Here is a 13310-nt window from a genome sequence, read left to right on the forward strand (position 1 = left end):
CACCAGTGATTATTATCCAAACTGGTCGTGGGTCTCCCCTATGTCGACTTGGCCTTAAATGAGTACCTAAGCTGGTGTGACTTAACCGAAAGAAACAAATAATAATTCCTGCAATCACGAAAGTTCTAAAATTAAGATTGGTGTGTAACCATCACTAATACACGACAAAGTTCAGCCGAGCTTGGTGCTATGCCCTTTTGTGCCATACCAACCTCAGTAAGTGATCTCTCACAGCACTTGCCCCGACAGCCTGTGTAGGCTACACGGGGGATCTTTGTCTTTATTTAAGGATTAGCAGCTTCTCGCTCGTCAACGGTTTGTGACTTAGTGGCATCATGACCGCAAACAAATTAAGTAACCAAATTCTCAGGTTTTTTCGGTAAAGTCACGTAGGTAAAACATTAAAAGTAATGAAAGTAAAATAAAACAAAACAAAAATAAAAATAAAATTCACGACGTTTCGGAGGCAACACAAGTCTCCGTCATCAGGTGGGACCGTCACAGCCAGATTAGCTGCATCAAGTGAAGCAATGATTCAAAATGTAATCCCTTATAAGCAAGTTGAAGGGGGGGAGGAGAGGGGGGGGGAGTTCATCAGAATGTGGTAGCCAATGAATGGAACGTATCGGGAGGGAGGGGAGTGGGAGGGGGAGGGAGCCAACAAAACATTTGGCGACGGCTTGGACGCGGCTGCTGCGCACGCCAACACAATGGGCAGAAAGGGTGGAGGGGAGGTCTGATACACATGATAGAACAAAGGAACGAAAATGCCCATGTTTATACCAATGCAGGCTGAAAAATGAAGAGAGTACTGTTAAAAATAACTGGGGATGTTAACACTCGGTGAAGTAAATTAAAATAGTGCCTGTCAGATAAGATGGTCCAAAAAGTGTAATTAAGTCTTTTTTGCGTGGTTAATAACATCTTTCCAGTGATTACTGAGTTTGTACCCATCATCACGGTTGAAATTATGTCTGTGTTTGTATATTTGTATGGCTTCGTGTACAAACCTTTGATGGTAGCCAGGAGGCTTGCAGAGAACCTTGGTCTCGGAAAAGACAATATCATGAGAGCCCGCCGAGTTGTAGCAATGATCGGCAACGGCCGAAGAATCAGTTCTGCCGTGTTTCAGATCTGACTTGTGCTCGCGGACACGATCAGCAACATGACGTTTTGTTTCTCCAATGTAGCAATCACCACAAATGCAACTCAATTTGTAGACTCCAGGATACTGTAAGTCAGGAACGACATCCTTCACAGATGGAATCAGATCACGGATTTTATGCACTGTGCTGAATCGGACTTGGATCTTATGTTTGTTTAGAATTTTGGAGATCTTTTTGGTCACGCCTGCTATGTATGGTAACGTGATAGTTTTGGTCGGAGTTTCATGTGGTTGTTTCTGTGTGGTGGGAGAGACAGCTTGGCGGATAGTACGGTCAGAGTATCCGTTCATCCTGAGGGCCCGATGTACATGTCTTAATTCATCAGTCAGGTGGTGTTGGTCAGAAATGCCATGGGCTCTGTGGTATAGCGTTTTGATGAGAGAATTCTTTTGAGATGGGTGGTGGTGGGAATCCGGTTTCAGGTAGGAATCTGTGTGGGTGGCTTTCCTGTAGACAGAATGTCCCAAGGATCCGTCAAGCCTCCTCTTAAACAGAATATCCAAGAATGGTAGTTTACCGTCTTTCTCCACTTCCATGGTGAATCTGATAGATGGGTGTCTAGAATTGATGTGGTCCAAGAAGTGGTTCAATGCTGGGAGGCCATGTGGCCAGATGACGAAAGTGTCATCCACATATCTCTTCCACAGGGAAGGACGCAGGGTGGATGTCTGGATGGCGTCTGATTCAAACTTTTCCATGAAAATGTTGGCTATAACTGGTGACAAGGGGGAGCCCATAGGGGTACCCTCATTCTGTTTGTAGAAGGTGCCATTCCAGGTAAAATAGGTGTTGGTGAGGCAATGCCTAACCAGCGCAGGTACATCAGAATTCAATCCCTGTTGGACTAAGTCCTCAATTATTGTTAGGGTGTCCGGTACTGGGACTTTGGTAAACAAAGATACTACATCAAAGCTGACGAGAATGTCATCAGGAGATAGTACCATGTCCTTAACCATAGAGACTAATTGGGTTGAGTTGAGTACTGCCGAAGAGGTCTTGCCTGTGAAGGGGAGCAGAGTATCTGATAGAAAACGGGCTAGTTTGTACGTCGGAGAGTTTATCGTCGACACGATGGGTCGTAGCGGGGTGCCTTCTTTATGGATTTTAGGAAGACCATAGAGTCTGGGAGGTCTTGCCGCCGATGGTTTTAGAGAGGGACGTTTGCTTGGTTCGATTAGGGAAGTCGAACTCATGATGATACTGTTGGTTTTTGTCGTTAGGCTTTTAGTGGGATCGTTTTTAATTTTGGAGTAACTCCCATCATTAAGAAGGTCCAGGATTTTGTTGTTGTATGAATCTTTATCCATGATGACCGTGGCATTGCCCTTGTCTGCCGAGAGGATGACTATATCATCTCTCTTTTTTAAATTCGCGAGTTCAGAGCGTTCGTTTTTGCTGATGTTACTAGTGGGTTTCTTAGCATTCTTGAGAATAGTAGCTATTTCAGCTCTTGCTACATCAGCATGGATGTGTCCTATGCCTCTGAGGGCTACATCAATCTGAGAAATCATATCCTCTACTGGTATATATTTAGGGGTGACGGCGAAATTTAGTCCTTTGGCCAGTACCGTTTTTAGATTGTCAGAGATTGGAATGTTACTCTGATTAATCACGGTCTTGTTAACATCCAGCTTTGCGATGTGTGGCTCTGGTTTCTTTTTAGATAGGAGGTTGAATTTAGAAATCAGGTTAGCTTTGCATTTGGCTGACATTGAGTCAGCAGAAGCAGAAGTCATGTTATCAACGTGGTTCCAATCAGAAGGTGACATTTTTTGTGTTAACATTAGATGTGTTTGTAAGAGAGTCTTGTCTAAATTATCGAGTTCAGATCGGAGTAACCTTATTCTCTCCGAGATTAGTGATAGGCTAGCTTTAAATAAGATCTGTTTGGAGTTCGGTGAGGACACAGCAGCGGATGTGAGTGTGAAAGCGATGGGTATTACCTTGTTATCGCGGCATCTCTTGAGGAAGGCCAGCGTCTCGAGAAGCTGTGACTTCTTGTCTCCGACCAAAAAAAAAACTCCGACCAAAACTATCACGTTACCATACATAGCAGGCGTGACCAAAAAGATCTCCAAAATTCTAAACAAACATAAGATCCAAGTCCGATTCAGCACAGTGCATAAAATCCGTGATCTGATTCCATCTGTGAAGGATGTCGTTCCTGACTTACAGTATCCTGGAGTCTACAAATTGAGTTGCATTTGTGGTGATTGCTACATTGGAGAAACAAAACGTCATGTTGCTGATCGTGTCCGCGAGCACAAGTCAGATCTGAAACACGGCAGAACTGATTCTTCGGCCGTTGCCGATCATTGCTACAACTCGGCGGGCTCTCATGATATTGTCTTTTCCGAGACCAAGGTTCTCTGCAAGCCTCCTGGCTACCATCAAAGGTTTGTACACGAAGCCATACAAATATACAAACACAGACATAATTTCAACCGTGATGATGGGTACAAACTCAGTAATCACTGGAAAGATGTTATTAACCACGCAAAAAAGACTTAATTACACTTTTTGGACCATCTTATCTGACAGGCACTATTTTAATTTACTTCACCGAGTGTTAACATCCCCAGTTATTTTTAACAGTACTCTCTTCATTTTTCAGCCTGCATTGGTATAAACATGGGCATTTTCGTTCCTTTGTTCTATCATGTGTATCAGACCTCCCCTCCACCCTTTCTGCCCATTGTGTTGGCGTGCGCAGCAGCCGCGTCCAAGCCGTCGCCAAATGTTTTGTTGGCTCCCTCCCCCTCCCACTCCCCTCCCTCCCGATACGTTCCATTCATTGGCTACCACATTCTGATGAACTCCCCCCCCCTCTCCTCCCCCCCTTCAACTTGCTTATAAGGGATTACATTTTGAATCATTGCTTCACTTGATGCAGCTAATCTGGCTGTGACGGTCCCACCTGATGACGGAGACTTGTGTTGCCTCCGAAACGTCGTGAATTTTATTTTTATTTTTGTTTTGTTTTATTTTACTTTCATTACTTTTAATGTTTTACCTACGTGACTTTACCGAAAAAACCTGAGAATATGAATCATTGCAGTCACGAAAGCTTCAAATCTAGAATTAAGTAACCAAATTACTTTAGGAAAATATAACAACCCCGTTAAGTTTAGTAAACAATACACACGTATATTGACGGTCTAATTCATTCTCCGTGACAGAAGGGCCTTTCTGCCAGCAGTGGCATTACGTGTAGCAGGGCTGCGCTTTTCCCTTATTCAGAATACATTATATGGTCACACACAAAGTGATTGCCACAAATAAACCGCAATACATTGCTGATCTCGTCAAAGAGCATAAACCATCACGCGAACTCCGGTGATCCACGCAGCGGCGGATTTTGGCTCGCCATCGAACAAAGACGGCCACTGCATCACGCGCTTTCAGATGCTCTTCTGCGGCTGTCTGGAACGCTCTTCGTTTCAATATTAGGAAGCCACCGTAGCTATGCACTTTTAAATCTAGATTGCAAACTAATTCCTTTAGAACTGCTTTTTGTGTTTAGTTTGTTGTCCTTCCCCTGCACCTCCGATTAGCACGGTTGGCTACGTACGATGCGAAAGAAGTTCAACATGCGTACGTCTGGCCTGGCTGCCCTGGAGATAACAGCACTCAATCAGCGATTTAAAGCTTCTGGTTATAAATAAACAGTTGTTGTCCTTTCGATTTAAAGATTTCGTGACTGCAGGGATTCATCTTCTTGGTTCGTTCGGTAAAGTCACGTAGAAGCGAAATAATAAAATAATAAAAATAAAACAATAAAATAATTATCACAACGTTTCGGCCACAACGCAAGCAGCCGTCCTCAGGTGAAGAATGAAACACCACCAAGCTTGGAGCGTATATTTCCCATAAATATGCTAAATTCCTCTTGATATGCAAATTAATTTGTCAAGGCGCCCCTTCCCCCTCCAACCCAGCTTAAATATACGCTGCCAAGCCTGGTGGTGCCCATTCAGACGCTGTCTTCCCGACAGACCTGTTCTTCACCTGAGGACGGCTGCTTGCGCTGTGGCCGAAACGTCGTGATAATTATTTTATTATGTTTAAATTTTATTATTTTATTATTTCCCTTCTACGTGACTTTACCGAAAGAACCAAGAAGAGTGGTTGTCCTATGCAGAAACTGGCCTCTGCCATCGGAAGGTGGAATTCAAAATGTCTCAGAGCCACCAAAATAAATGTGCCCATCCCACGGCTGGTTTGAACAGGGAGGCACTTTGGCTTATGAATCGCACAAGAGCAACCTTTGTTTGGCCGCGTTTCTATGAACGCACCGCACTCCGTTTATGGGGAACCCATTTTCATCACAGTTATGGCTACAGACACGGGGAGCAAGCCATTCCGTCAGCAGCAAGGTCCGCCGCAGTCTCTGGCATCGGTCTCGGTAATTTGAGTGGCAGAACACCCACAAAAGCACCGTTGAGCAACGGAAGCAGGTTTTTTTTTGTATCCTCGTGTCAAAAAAAAACAAGGCAAGAAACAAGTTTGTATTCAATTCTAGATTTGAAGCTTTCGTGACTGCAAGGATTCATATTCTTAGGTTTTTTCGGTAAAGTCACGTAGGTAAAAAATTAAAATTATTTTAATTTTATTTTACTTTTATTATTTTTAATTTTAATTTTTTACCTACGTGACTTTACCGAAAAAACCTAAGAATAAGTTTGTATTCACTTTCTGTTCTTCCATCCTCGTGTATACCCCCTCTGGTGTGACAGGTCGGCTCAAAAAAACGAGATGAAGTATGGCACCGACCACATCCCAAAGAGCATTACGCAACCCGCGAGCATCAGTGCGCTGTGGTCTGCACTCCTTCAATGGTGGAGGAGGAGGAGGAACAAAACCACACGAACTCTCTCTCCGCTGAAGATCTCTCGTCGTGACCAGCAGCAGCGGACCTCGCCATTGGCATTTATCTTTTGGATATATTGCTGCCGCCTGTCTTACGCAAGAAGATAACAGCGTGCCGAGCACTGCTCTGCTGCTGCTGCTGCACTGCCAAAATTGTGAACAGCACGAACGTACTCGCCTGCAGGGAGTAAAGGGAGGAAGAAAGGTGATGGTGTAAGTTGAACTTCTTTCGTACTGTACTAAGCCAGCCAAGCTAATCGGAGCCGCGGGGGATGTTGAAACGAGACTTTTATTAGGCAGAGTGAGTGAGGAGTGTGGCATGTGCCTGATTCAGAGACTCACATGCGCAAAACGCCCGAGCTACAGCGGGAATCTGTGCCGAGCTTCAATGTTTTTAGCACGTACGTATGAGTTTGCTCTGGGTTTCTCCAATTTCCTCTCACTAGCGAATGACGTTTAGAAAAAAACAGTGACATGGAAACCCATTTCTAGGGGTGTCTTGAGTCGCTGTCTACTTGGGCCTCAGATTCCCAAGGGTAGGGAATTGATTGTTGGCCAAAAATTCCAAGCAGGACCTCCACAAAAGCGTCTTGAGACTCCGTAATGGTTTTCGAGGCGAGGAAATAAATGTTTATCGTTATGTAAAACACGTCTTAATTGTATCGTTCATGTTGAGGCAATAGCATCGGGCAGCTATGGGGGTTTAACTGCAGCTTGCGGCCTTGACTACCATTACAGCATGCTTTATCTACATTCAGGCTGGTGAAGGCAATAGAGAATAATCACAATCAATTATTCGCGTATACGTAAACGCAAGTGCACCCAGGTAAAGCGGTTGTACTCTCTCAATGCCACGTTTTAAAATGATGGTATTCGCGAAAGTAAAACCGCGGGTTGGTTGATTTACGAGACGAACGGCAATATTAGTTTCAAAGGCCTGAAAGAGATCGACTTTCGGGGCAATTAGCAACTTCGGAGGTTCGCCCTCGCAGCCGTGTGCTTGGAAACATGAATCCAGTGGCTGGCAGAACACGTCATTAACTGCTCTCAATTTTGCATAATGCCTTCCTTGAATGTTTTTTAAAAAGGTACTTTTTCACAATTATTGCCCTCACCGTTCATTTTGGCACAAACAAAATAAATCTGCGAGTATTAATGAGGTGATTAAGCCCATTGCGTAACTATTAGTCACGACCGCACAATAAAGATAAATGGATTGGTCCACCTTTTTGGAAATTAAAGTTCATTTGTTATAGCTCTCCGAATGTGGTCACGTTATTCAGCACAGCACCAACAGATGTGGTTCTTTATTAAAACCAAGCCTCTGACGTGTCTCTGCAAATTAAAGGTAAACATCCTAACCAGCCAAGTGCACTGCTACACCAAACCTGGAACTCAACAAGTCTTTCTAGATGTGTTTTTATTACATTATTTTGCCGCGAATGCAGAAGGGTTAATGGCTGTGCATTTAAATTCTTAATCGCCTTCTCATGAGTGCAATTTGTTCAAATGTCTATACCTGCTCCATGCTTGTAATTGTTTTTCATAGCAATTGGAGAAGTTGTAAAATTGAATATTATTTTACACGAGCTGCACGAAACAAAAAAATGGAAATTCAAATAGTCATTATTCTAATCTTAAATCAAGGATTTATTTTGCTTCTAAGCCCTGCTCTAATGAGTTTCACTCGGTGCTCATCTCTGTCGGCATGCCTGAAGCCAGGGGTGGAAATCTCACATTCCTACCGGTGGGACAAACACTGGTGATGTCCAACAAACATAGGACTCATTTAATCAACCCTTGAGGGACGATGGGCTGAGTTCTATGTATGGACGTGTATGTTGAACCTCTTTCTCATCGTACAAACTATGGGCATCTGTGTGAGTCGATGAGTCACTGTGCGAGTGTATGGGTCTCCGTGTGAGTCTATGCACGTACGTATGTTGAACTTCGTGTGCACCGGTCATAGCCAACCATGCTAATCGAAGTTTATGACCATTCCCGATTTTTTGTGACCCGCAACATTCTGATTGTTTGGGTCAAGTGCCCTAATAGCATTGCCCCCAAACAGCATGCGTGTTGGTGCTGTGATTTTAAAACACTGCATTCAGTTGAATTTTACTTCAATTACTGAATAATTAGGTTGAGTACGTATATATTCTCTCAAAGCCGGGCTCATTTGGGTGAGAGCCTATGCAGTAATGCGTGACGTCTGGCATACAGCAAATAAAATAAAAATCATAAAACCACATTTTCATTACATTTACATATAATTAACTCGTAAAATATTGACTGAACACTGAAAACCATTTACAGCAATACCTGCATACCGATGATTTAATATTCACAATTTCATAACGCACAAAATCGTCACTGTAATGTGACTTCCCATGAAGCAGGGTTGGGAAGGCTGATCTCCGCTGGATGTGTGCGGCTTAAGAGATTTCCTGATGGCCTTGAAGAGTGCATTTTGTTTATTCGTGAAATAAGTGAGACTCGTGCAAATGCGACTTATCCCCCAGTCTCTTGTGTTTTCACTCGGTTAAACAAAGATCAACTCACAGCATGTACGTGGATGACCGAGGCCTCCAAGGGCTTGGGATCATCACGTTTCATACACCAGATCAGTAAAGCTGTTCGCATATACCCGAACCATATCCTACTTGCACGGTGGCTAGCTCCAGTGCGAACGGCGCTCCAGTTCGATCGATTTAGATTAATGTTTAATTTATTAGTAACGCTGAAACGATTCCGGACGGGACAAGGTCGCTGCGGGGTCAACCTCGTCCGATGGGGTCAGGCTACTGACCCAACCTGCGGTTGTGGAGCACCACCGATGATGTCACGCATCGTGAACAACTGTCCCCTGACATGTTTTGACGGTGGACTACCGGTGCTTCACCGTGCCAATGTTCGTTGGCTCGGCACACAGTGCAAACGCGAATAGTAATTAATTCGTTTTGGTAGCATTCCTGCTTACTTCCAATTCTGGATTTTAATTGAATCCATGTTAGAGAGGTTTTAGTGTGTCCTCTGCTATTATTCAATTAACACAAACCCATTGTCATGACCAAACATCGTTGTGGAGTGCGCAAGCACCCTCCTAAAATGTTTGCTCGTACTGTAATTCTAATGACTAGTTAATGCATAAATACCATTATAACAACAATGCAAACAAAACGCTGAAATAAATTTGCTCTGAATTTTAACAAAGACATTTAATTGGTCCAGTAAATTGAATAAACGTGCTTTGGAAATCCATATTAGAGGTTTTTGGGTTAGATCGCATAAATATCTAAATGTGTCGATAAAACCCACCAACTAATTGGCTGTGTCGGGTGGTGGCGGGTTTTAACGACACATTTATATATTTACGCGATCTCACCCAAAAACCTCTATTATGGATGATATTGGTCGCGAAAGCCTGCTACGCGTTAAAATGCTTTGGAAACGCTTGCACAAGGGATTCAAACCAAAATATGCAAATGCGCCGTGCGTATTTAGCATTTTTACAGAATAATTCACTTGAGCGTGTAGGCGACCTACAGGGGAAATAAATTGGTTTATAAATTATTCAGTTTTTTTTTTAACGGACCATTTTGCCCATGAAACTTACCTCGTGACCAGCGCATTTTAGATGTTAAGCCCTAAAGATTTCACAATTATCTCCTAAAGCCTTAACCTTTAGACCACAGGTATGCCTGTGCTTCTTTAATGATTTACATTTAAATCAGTGTATAAAGTACAGTATATGCATATTTGTCCTCTAATTTAAAGATACACAATGTAAAACAGAAAAATTTATTCTGCCTTCTTTAGCATCATAATATATAATAATTTACTTATTTATCCAGGAATGCCACACTGAGCCATATGAACCCCAATACCTTGCTGCTGATCTCGTAAAGAAGTATAAACCGTCATCACGTGAACTCCGGACACCCTCGCAGCGACTTTTGGCTGGCCATTGAACAAAGACGGTCACTGCATCGCGCTCTTTTAGATGCACTTCAGTGGCCCTCAGAAACTCTCTTCCTTCCGATATTAGGAAGCCACTGGAGCTATGCACTTTTAAATCTAGATTGAAAACTCATTTCTTTAGAACTGCTTCTTGTGTTGAGTTTGTTGTCCTTCCGCCTGCACCTTCGATGAGCATGGTTGGCTACGCACGGTGTAAAGTAAGTTCAACGTACGAACACACAAGTGTGAGGAGCACTGGGATAAAACCAAAGTGGGCAAGAGGGAAACGCTCGATCCCTGTACAGGTTGAAACAGATGTAGATTACATTATTGGTTCTTTCGGTAAAGTCACGTAGAAGTGAAACAATAAAATAATAAAAATATAAAACAATACAATTCTCACCACGTTTCGACTGCAACACAAGCAATCATCATCAGGTGTGAAAAACACAGCAAAAAATCAGAAAAAGTGGCGTTTTTTTCTTAACGTTATTGTTTTATATTTTTCTTATTTTATAGTTTCCCTTCTACGTGACTTTACCGAAAGAACCAAGAATATGAATCCCTGCAGTCACGAAAGCTTTAAATCAAGATGTAGATTAGTCCGATTGCTGTACCGGTATACACCAAACCTCACCACCTCCACAGTGCTGGATTACAAACCACGTGCATAACAGCCACTGCTGGGCTTAGTGAAACATACTTCAATATAAGTTGATTATATTCAAGTGAGTACATGGCCACATTGATAGAGGATATCCAATGTGGAATGCTCGATTGAGTGCAGAGTGGAAACAAAGCTATATAAACAGTGTTCCATTGCCACAGGCATCAGTAATAAATATAGAACAAGCCTTGTGTGGCAATCGCTAATGCTGCAGAATCCAATAAAGCATCTGCAGTTGAAGTACCGTACACTTACGCTCAGGTATAGGCTACAAGAACAGTCCGGGCTGCATTGTAATCCGATCAACTAATGACACTTGGGTAATGCAAGCCGCATGGGTTTCCAGACTCAATCAAAATATAATGTATTCACTCAGCACGTAACTTGTGAATTGATTAAAATGCATTCTTATGCTCATGATGCGTCCATTGAATCGTGCGTTGGATAATTATTAATTGCATATGCTCCTCACATCCAAGTAAGTAAAGACAAATGGGGCATAATGAGAGACAATCCCAACGAGACGGCAAAAAGTAACATTTCACTCGAATCTGATCGTGATAATTCTTCAACACGATTCATGCACTGTAAACAAATGGATACACGCAGCACGGTCAAATAATTGCTGTTTATAAAGCATCCCATTATGACAAGCACTTATGTTCAGGCCATTTGTCGAATACAAAGAGGCCCGAGGGTGTATTTTTAAAAATTATATTTTCACCAGCGACCGTAAAACTTTTGTAAAGGTTTTCAGTAAATAGATATTGATTTAAAGTGGTCTCCTAAACTTTCAATTCAGTGTTATAATTGATATAGTTATAAGAAAGAATACCTTTCCACCCGAAGTGGAAAATGGAATTTTCAAGAAAGAAACTTAAAAAAACGAACAGTTGTTGCATTCAATGAAGTATGTGTCCAGAATACATTATTCACGGCGTAATGGCTCAGCAAATGGATGCGTTACTGTCAGCACAAAAGGTTCCGCATATTAAATGCCCACTTGACTTACCAATGTTATCTTTGGCGATGTACATGTCGCTGAAGAGCTTAATTCCCGAGCCCACCACGTGAACGAAGTCTTCCACAAGCTGCATGAGCTCCAGCACAGCCGGCGGATTCTGTCGGCGGCACAGAGATGCCCGTTGTCCCTCTCTCTCATGCACAGCGGCCGGCTCACAAAGGAGAACAGCACTGCTGCTTGCTCTGCCCTAACGGAATGGTGCCCTTTTAAAATGGTGCCCACTGGAATAATGCTTGCTCTAGTGGTTCCCAGTGGTCCACGGAGCACTGATGGTTTGGTCCCTGCAAGGCCATACATTGGTCTCGTGGGTTTATTGGCAATACAATATTTTTTTCACGAAACGTCGTATTTCTTTGACCGCATTCCACAAATGGACAACTAAAGAGTCGCCTTTTATTGTCATTATTGTCACGGCGGTGTTCGCGCCGTCTGGATCGTCACGCAGCCGACCACCGGCCGTCGTGTGCTCGCACGACAGTCACGGGACACTGCCTGAAGCCGTCGAACGGGCTCGCCGGACTCTGGCGTCCGGTTAAAATGCTTCGTAAAGTTCCCTCTCAAATACTCAAAATGAAAAAGGAGAGGCTGTTGAAGGTTTACAGTGGTCCACGTGTCCAGAAAGGTGGGGAGCCACTGCCCAAGACTTGCATAAGAGAGATGTGCCGCAGTTGTCCGTGAAATGTGCTACAGTTCTTGCAATTCAGCTTTGAATCAACCTTCGTAATGTCTTGCTCAAATGAGCGCTGGAAGCAGTGCTCAACTCCTCTTTAGAGCCCTGAGCCAGTGGTGGAAATTCCACATTCCATTGCCAAGGATGAGTCTATCCACTGCTGAATGCCTCCACGAAGCGGAACTCCATTTCATTGATCCCAGAAAGGATGATGGCATCCGGCTTTGATCTCCCAACCTTTTGTCATTCGCGAGCCACTCGCTCTACCACTGAGCCACCTGTTTAGACACGACTGTCAACTGTGCAGGTCAATGGCAATTTGATGTTCAAAGCTTACAAGTGCCTCCAATAAGATGGCTCAGCCAAAAGTGAGCGCCGTTCGCTGTGTGTGTTCGCAACGGAGGCACAAAAGCAGCTGGGTGTACACGGTGCTACCCTTAATGAGTGCTCACTAACAGCACTTGCTTAAGAGTCTATCAGGCTAAACTAGAGCAACGTTGTCTTTATAAATGTCCTGCCCTTGGGCAAATTGATGCGAAGTGTGTTGCTTTACCACCCTTCTGTGGCTATAAAACAAAACAAAGCTCCCCCGTATAGCTTGACCAGTCTGTTGGGGAAAGTGTGCTGTTAGCGAGCACCTATGAAGGCTGGTACAGTAGACGAGGGGGGGAGGGACCGGTTCAGATAATCGTTACCGGTGTTGGCCATGAGCGGGAATCGTACTCGGATGGCCGGGTTCATAGGGCGTTAACCACTACACTATATATACATATATAGACACACACATAATTCGAATTAAAAATGCACATGTGGAAATTGTCATTATCAGCAATATCAGCCACTATTTTTTCCACTGCTGGATGACGTTTGCTCCACACCATGATCATCCCTCATGATCCTGGAATCCCACAATCCACCTCACTCCTGCACATGAACCAATTTCATTGCGCCATC

General features: G+C 43.4%; 1 protein-coding gene across 6 annotated transcripts in view; it reads right to left on the reverse strand.

Annotated features, from left to right (window-relative positions):
• LOC144944915 (adhesion G protein-coupled receptor B3-like) overlaps nucleotides 1-13310 on the reverse strand; it is a 176226-nt gene that overhangs the window by 71912 nt on the left and 91004 nt on the right. For all 6 annotated transcript variants that reach the window (XM_078873091.1, XM_078873095.1, XM_078873094.1 and 3 more), the window contains exon 12: nucleotides 11675-11783. In XM_078873091.1, the coding sequence (XP_078729217.1) occupies nucleotides 11675-11783 (109 nt within the window). The remainder of the gene's footprint in view (nucleotides 1-11674; nucleotides 11784-13310) is intronic.

This window comes from Lampetra fluviatilis, chromosome 2 (assembly GCF_964198595.1).
Source record: "Lampetra fluviatilis chromosome 2, kcLamFluv1.1, whole genome shotgun sequence".
NCBI classification, from domain to species: domain Eukaryota; kingdom Metazoa; phylum Chordata; class Hyperoartia; order Petromyzontiformes; family Petromyzontidae; genus Lampetra; species Lampetra fluviatilis.